The following is a 7086-nucleotide window of genomic DNA, read 5'->3' as shown; positions in this document are numbered from 1 at the left end:
GGCTCCGGCCCGCCCCCGCCGCCGCGCGGTCACGTGAGCGCCGAGTCACGCCGGTCACGTGAGCGGCGGGGAACACCCGGACACACGGACACACACACACAGAGACAGACACACGGCCGCGCCCGCCGCCGGGGGCGCGCGCGGGGCCGTCACGTGGGCCGGAACGATGCTCGCACGTGGGCTACGTCACGCGGCCCTGCGGGCGGGGTCACGTGTCTGCTACCAGGGCACCGCCCCCCCGGGCGCGCTCCCGGTGTGTCCCGAGCGCGCTCCCGCGCTCAGGCGGCCTGCCCGCAGGGATCCTGGCATTCCCAGTGCCCCCGGGTGCCCAGGTGTTCCAGCGCTCAGAATATACAGTGGGGCAACAATGAGGGAGAGGGGGATGCCCGGAGTGATGGTGTGTGTTGTCCCAAAGAACTGTAAGGTGTGATGGGGCCCTGCTCTCCTGGAATAGCTGAACACCTGCTTGCCCATGCAAGGGGGTGATGTGAAAAATGCATGTATTTTATGATTGGCTTTTCGCAAATACTAAAATGAATATTATATGTGTTGTGTTAGAAAGTTATACTGTGTTAATTCTCTTAAGTACTGTGTTAAATATAGTTTTAGGTTATAAAAAATGTTAAAATAGAAACTGCTATGTAGGATACTTTTTTTTAAGGCAAGGACTCGCAGCAAGATACCAGCCACAGGACACCTAAATCTTTCAGAGAAAAAGAATGTATTGCCCTCTTATCAGAAGAAATTAACTTCCCGTCTCAAAGATGCTGTTAGGATTAGGAGGAGGAAGCTGACACTGACCAGACAGAGTCCTGTGTTTTAATGGAATTTACGCATCATGTATGAGGTGTATGAATATGCAACAGGCTGTTGCTTTTAAGGGTTGATCCTTTTTTAACGGGGGTCCTTTTTCAGGCTCGTGCTGCCCAGGAAAAGGTACCCAGATGTCCATAACTCTTTGTCTTTATTGTCTGATATTGTCCTCATTCAATTTGTCAAATTATTATTACTCTAATTGTATTACTATTTTTATAACCATTTTATTACTATTAAACTTTTAAAATTTTAAAAACAAGTGATTGGCGTTTTTCATAGGTGAATTAATTTCTTGTTTTGCTTTGCTTGTGTGTGTAGTCTTTGCTTTCCCTGTTAATCTGTACTAACCTCAACCCACGAGATTTCCAGTTTTTACCCTTCCAATTCTCTCCCTGATCTTTCTGATGGGGGAGTGGGCCAGCGGATGGGTTGGGCTTGGTTGCTGGCTGAACCACGACTGTCCTTGTTTGTCACCCAGCATGGGGCACTAAGGGTTGAGGTAACAACAGAGTAGGTTGGAAACAAAGTTGATCTCAGCATTTGCTGTATTAGGTCCAGGGTCACTGGTCACAGTGGTGCTTGGTCTGTCCATGTGGGTATGGTTCCTCACCCTGGCTCTGTTCCTGTATGTGCTCCTCGGGGTGACCTTTTACAGAGCAGGGACAGGGATCAGCATTTCTCTGTTGCTGTACTGTGGCAGGTGAGTTTATGACACGGTAACACCAAGGGCAATGAGGGTCCTCTGGGATGTGTATTCAGTGCTGCTCTCCTGCCCTTTGAAGTCCATTAATAACCATACCTCATCCTGGGGGGGGAACAGGGGAAGGATGATTTTCTCCATTTTTTCCCTCCCTTTTCCTCCTTCGGGCCTGTTACAACAGCTTTTGAGCATCTTTAATTCCCTCTGGATGGTAAGAAAGCCTGTTCCTGTTGGTATGTGTCAGTGCAGGCCACACTGTGTTCAGAGTCACCTTTGGAGGCAGAACAGAGATTTCCAAGGAGGCCATTCAGAGACCTGTCCTGAGGGGGAATAGTCAAGAGTGGCATGGAACGTGTGAGAAAATTGGCCAGTTTTTTGAGACATTCTCTGCTCTGGTGGTTTGGGAGTTCACCCCTGAACAACCACAGGACTCTGCTAAAGTGACAGAATATTTGCAAGGAGATGCTGTGTCAGCTGCAGAGACGAGCAGCTTACTGCAGTGTGCTGGGCCCTGGCTACTCTTTATTGCACACTGGTGGTCAGTGGAGAGCACCCTCAGGGGAGGAGGAGGAGGAAACAGCAACAGCGCCACAGCCACGGCAACTGCAGCTGAGCCAGGGAACAGCCCGTGCTGGGAGCAGCCACCCCTGCAGGGAACAAGGAATCCAAGACAAAACCAGCTCAGTTAGTGAGGGATGGCAGAGCAGGGCCCTCAGAACAGGGGCAGGAGGCCGGGCCAGAGAAAATCAACTGGTCCATGTGCCCAGGTGAGCTGTAAGATGTGTGAGAAGGTCCCAGCCGCCAGTTAGGTGAGCCCCTGGGGACCTGGCTACTCCAGTGCTGGGATATCCTGGCCCACGATATGGAAGGGGATGGTAGTGAAGCCAAGCAGCTGGGATCCTCGTCCTGGGATGTGAACATTGACAAGGGCATCGGGAAGAGCACAAAAACTCTCAGGCTCTGCAGGCAACTCCTGTCAAGTGTGAGGGAAAGGCATTGTCCCAGGGATGATCAAGTGGTGCATGGAGGCATGTGGAACACCATGGAGCAAGGTACCCAGTGTCTTGGAGAGAATTAGGGGTGCTGGAGGTTGAGTCCACTACAGCGATTCAAATTACAAAGTCCCCTTTAGGCCCAGATGTCTGGGGTACACAGTCCTCGTGGCACAAGTTTGTACAGAGCCATTGTGATACACCAGCTCACTGTCGAGGAAATTGGCAGAGGGAGCTTCTGGTGTTGTCTGTTGGTTGGAAAGGGTTCTTCCATGTGAATCTTTTCTTGTACCCTTTGTCATTAATATTGTTGCTGTTACTGTTCATTTTCTTATAGCCAGTAAATTGTTCTTATCTCAACTTGAGATCTTTACCTTTTGTGCCTCCTCTGCATCCTGCCCCTGTGGGAAGGGGGAAAGGAAAGCAGGGGAGTGAGAGAATGGGCATGGTTTGGAGGGTCTCAGTGGGGGCACTGAACAGGGGAGTACCATTCCTAAACCACAACAGATCCCAGTGCCCCAGACCCCCAGTGCTCCCAATGCCCCCATGCTCCCTGGGCCCACAGTGTCCCCAGTGTCCACTGATTAGGGCTCCCAGTCCTCCCAGTGCTTCTGGCTCCCCGTGCTCCTGTTGCCCAGTGTTTCCAGTACCCAGTATTCCCAGTGGACAATGACAGGACTCCAGCTCCAGTATCAGGACCACAGCTCCTAGTACTACACACCAGTATTGGGACCCCAACCATGATACTGGTACCCCAGGCCCCAGTATCAGCATCCCAGCTCCAGTATCAGCACCCCAGCCCCCTTGTGCAGCCCAGGACCACCTCCCCACCCCAGCCTGGCCCCATCTCTGTTGCCAGCCACACTGAGCTGGTAACCGGAGCTCTGATAGCAGCTGCAGCTGTGGTGACACCATCAATAATTGAGTGGCAGCAGGGCTCCACACAGGACTGCCTGCCTCTGCCTGCCTGGAGTGTGGGGACAGGTAGGTGCCACCCCCATTGCCCTATCCTGTCGCTGTGGCTGGGCACCCCCAACAGCTCAGGGTGTGGGGAGCAGGGTGTGGGGAGCAGGGTGTGAGGTACAGAATATGGGGGATGGGAGCAGCAAAGCTGGACAAAGGGGGGTGCAAAGGGTTGTGCTGAACAAGGCCCCTCACAGCAGCACAATCTCCTAGGATGCCAGCCCAGCAAACCCCAATATCTGGACCCTGGCAGGTGGGTCCCCAGCATTCCCCAGCCCTGGCACAGGGATCTCCACAGCATCCTGGGGTGCCCCAGTCCTACAGGCCTAGCAGCACTGGAGCCCAGGGAGAGGTACTTCCAGGGGGTGCACAGCATAGCACAGCCAACTCCAGGCATGAGTGGGAGCTGTGAGGCTCCCTGGGAGGACACCCTATCACCGCATCCTGCGACAGGATAGATTTGCCTTGTTATGGCTTAAGGGCTCACAATGCTTCAATGATCTCTGCACAGGGGAGATTTTCAAAGCCTGGGCCCAAGGTTATGCTACTGATAGTGGACACAAAGGGTGCAAAACTTCCCATTTGGCAGAACTCCCAAGATAAGTACGAAACTAACAAAGTCAACTAACAAAAAGCACAGCCTCGCTCGCTTGTGATGGTGTCTCCAGCGATTGCCCTCGCCTTCCTCCCCTTCATTGTCACCCTGCTGATCCGGTACCGGCACTACCTGGTGCTGCTGTACCGGGCAGTGCTGGTGGCCTGGCTGCGGGACCGGCTCACCGGCACCTCGCGGGAGCAGCGTGCCTTCCAGTACGTGCTGGCCCATGCCATCCCTGGGGACCCCCACCACATCCTCCAGACCTTCGATCAGTGGTGCTACCACTGTGAGCACCTCAGCTGTGTGGGGCCTGACAAAGGTGAGTGCCACCCTTGCTTGTCCACACCACACAGGGCATGGCACTGGGCATGACCATGGCATCACTGACATGGCCATGGCATTGCCAGCATGGCCACAGCACCACTGGCATGGCTGTGACACCACTGGCATGGCTGTGATAGTGTTGGTGTGATCACAGCACTATTAGCATGGCAGTGGCATTGTTGATATAGCCATAGTATTGTTGGCATGATTGTGGCACCAGTGAGCCATGGCACTGTTGGTATGGCTGTGGCATCACTGACCCGGCTGTGGCATTTTTGGCATGGGTCTCCTCCATCCCTCTGGGCCCTGGGAACTGCTTGGCACCTTTGCCCTGCCCAGGGCTGGGGTGGCACAGACTGGGTGCTGAGAGGCACATGCCATGCCAGGGCGGATCGTGGAGCGGGTGCTGCTGGAGCGGGCACCGCTGCGGGTACTGGAGCTGGGCACCTACTGTGGCTATGGCACCGTGCTGCTGGCACAGGGGCTGCCCCCAGGCGCCCGCCTCTACACCATCGAGGGGGACCCCCGACACGCTGCCGTGGCCGAGAAGGTGATCCGCCTGGCTGGCTTCAGCGAGCAGACGGTGAGCACCGGGGCACTGGGACAAAGCCCAGCTCTGCACGGGAAACCAGGGAGGAGATGGGTGGGGTCCTTTGCTGCAGGGACTGAGGACCTGCTGGGTAGTGCATGTGGGAAGAGAAAGATCCTGCTCCATGTGAAGCAGGGGGGTGCGTGGGCATCCTGCCACCCATCCCAGTGACTGAGGGTGGTGCAGCACAGGTGGAGCTGATCGTGGGCCCCTCGGAGGAGGTGATACCCCACCTGCGGGAGAAGCACGGCCTGGTGAACGCCAACTTGGTCTTCATGGATCACTGGAAACGCAGCTACCTGCGGGATCTACGGCTACTGGAGAGCCACCAGCTGCTGGCTGAGGGAGCCACCATCCTGGCTGATAACGTCCTCTTCCCTGGGGCACCCCACTTCCTGCAGTATGCCAAGACCTGCGGCAAATACCACTGCAAGGTGCACCGCGCCAGCCTGGAGTACTTCCGCGCCATTCCCGACGGGATCGCTGAGCTCCGCTACACCGGCACCCACTGAGCGGGCACCACCTGCCCCGTGGTGCCACGGTCACCAAGGGAGTGCCAGGTCCCCAGCCCCTGCCTGGGCTTCAACAAGGGCTCTGCAGGAAACACGCTGGCTGCTGTGGTTTGTGCTGGGCGCAGTGGGTAATGAGGGAGGGGCTCATTCCCCACAGAGCTCCTGCCTGCACAGCACAGGGAGCTGTGCCAGGCACACCAGTGCATGGTGGGGAGCAGCCCTACCCCCTGCCTGCCCTGGTGGCCTCAGACACCAGATTTGGGATTGTTTTCTTGAAAACTGAGTTTATTAGAAAAGATGCGTGAGTTCCAATATGCCAGGTGGCAGTGTCTCCTCTGGCTCCCCGGGGGGCTTCGCTCCGAACCTGCTAACCCACACAGCACCCATGGCAGGAGGAGCTTCACTGAACTGTCCCCCAGAGCCTTGGGGGGCAAAGGCTCTCCCCCAACCTCTGTTCCGGTGTGGTTGTGGCAGAATCAGATCATCCACTGGTCCTGATCCTGCTCTGTCCCCTCCATGTCCACCTGAGAAAGAAAGAGGTTTGAGATCTCCCCCAGAGCAAGAACTTAATAAAGGGTGTGAAGGAGAGAAGACAGCCCCCAGAGCTCATGCTCAGGGTCCCACACACTTCACATCCCCTGCTCTGGGGTCTCACACTATTTACCTCATTGATCTCCCCATCATCAGGAGACTCATTATAATCATTCATCTCATCCATATCCTGCATGTCCTCATCATCTTCTGAGTCCTCTTCGCTGTCTTCGTCATCTTCGTCGTCCTCCTCCTCCTCCTCATCATAGTGCTGTGGACACAACAGCTCCAGCAACCCCATCTGCCCCTCAAGCCCAGTGGCACCCCCCCTCCCTTCCCTGTGCACACACCCACCTCGGATGCTGGCTTTCCTATGGGCACCAAGTTGTTGTCCTTCTCAGCAATGCTCTGGAGCTGGGGAAGGGAGAGAGGGGGGTGAGCACTCCAACAGCTCCATGACAGCCCAGCAAACAGGCCCTCCTGGCTCAGCTGCTGGCTTGTATCGCTGACTGACCATGCCTAGAGTCCTGCTGCCTCCCTGGCACCCCCAGCCAAGCAGGGAAGAGCAGCTTTAACACCCTGCCTGAACACCCTGGCACCAAGCAGGGTGATCCCAATGACACTCTGGTGCTGAGAGGGGTCGAGGTGTGCTTATGTGTGCCATCAGAAGCCCAAACACAAAGCTTATGTATTTCTTTATCACAAAATAACCAAATCTGGGACATCTGATCAGCCAGACAAACACAACCAGAGCAGATAATTAAAGTTCAATTAAAATACGTCAGCACCTCCCACCCAGAGGGACTTGGAACCTCTTCTACGTGCTGGGGTTTTAATTGATTTAAACTTTATTGTTTAATTATAAAAACTTAATTACTGATTTTTTTTTCTAAACTTTAATCAGATAGATGTTCTTCCCCCCATACTCAGGGGCACTGCAGCACCAAACCACGCTCACAGCACAAACACTTGTCAGTTACCAGGATCAGAAATCGCTCCTCGCCTCCCTCGGGAAATTAGTTAATTAATTATTTGGGAGCTAGTGCAGGAGCCTCGGTTCA

At 54.9% G+C, this 7086-nt stretch overlaps 2 protein-coding genes across 3 annotated transcripts in view; one reads left to right on the top strand and one right to left on the bottom strand.

Annotated features, from left to right (window-relative positions):
- Positions 1-4114: 4114 nt before the first annotated feature.
- Positions 4115-5494, top strand: LOC102045105 (transmembrane O-methyltransferase homolog). Of its 2 annotated transcripts, none has more exons than XM_005429721.1 (3): positions 4115-4388; positions 4780-4976; positions 5174-5494. In XM_005429721.1, exons 1-3 carry the CDS (start codon positions 4127-4129, stop codon positions 5492-5494), a joined length of 780 nt encoding a protein of 259 aa, XP_005429778.1. In that variant the 5' UTR covers positions 4115-4126. The 2 variants fall into 2 exon arrangements, with proteins under 2 accessions (XP_005429778.1, XP_005429777.1); XM_005429720.1 differs by having other exon boundaries at positions 4127-4372; positions 4764-4976.
- Positions 5495-5758: 264 nt separating this feature from the next.
- ANAPC15 (anaphase promoting complex subunit 15) overlaps positions 5759-7086 on the bottom strand; it is a 2242-nt gene continuing 914 nt past the window's right edge. The window contains exons 2-4 of the mRNA XM_031064234.1: positions 6380-6534; positions 6159-6296; positions 5759-6018 (exon numbers count right to left, since the gene is read on the bottom strand). Of these exons, the coding sequence (XP_030920094.1) occupies positions 5971-6018; positions 6159-6296; positions 6380-6534 (341 nt within the window). The 3' untranslated portion in view covers positions 5759-5970. The remainder of the gene's footprint in view (positions 6019-6158; positions 6297-6379; positions 6535-7086) is intronic.

This window comes from Geospiza fortis, unplaced genomic scaffold (genome assembly GCF_000277835.1).
Source record: "Geospiza fortis unplaced genomic scaffold, GeoFor_1.0 scaffold283, whole genome shotgun sequence".
In the NCBI taxonomy this organism is placed as follows: Eukaryota; Metazoa; Chordata; class Aves; order Passeriformes; family Thraupidae; genus Geospiza; species Geospiza fortis.
This window is presented reverse-complemented; position numbering and strand designations above follow the sequence as displayed.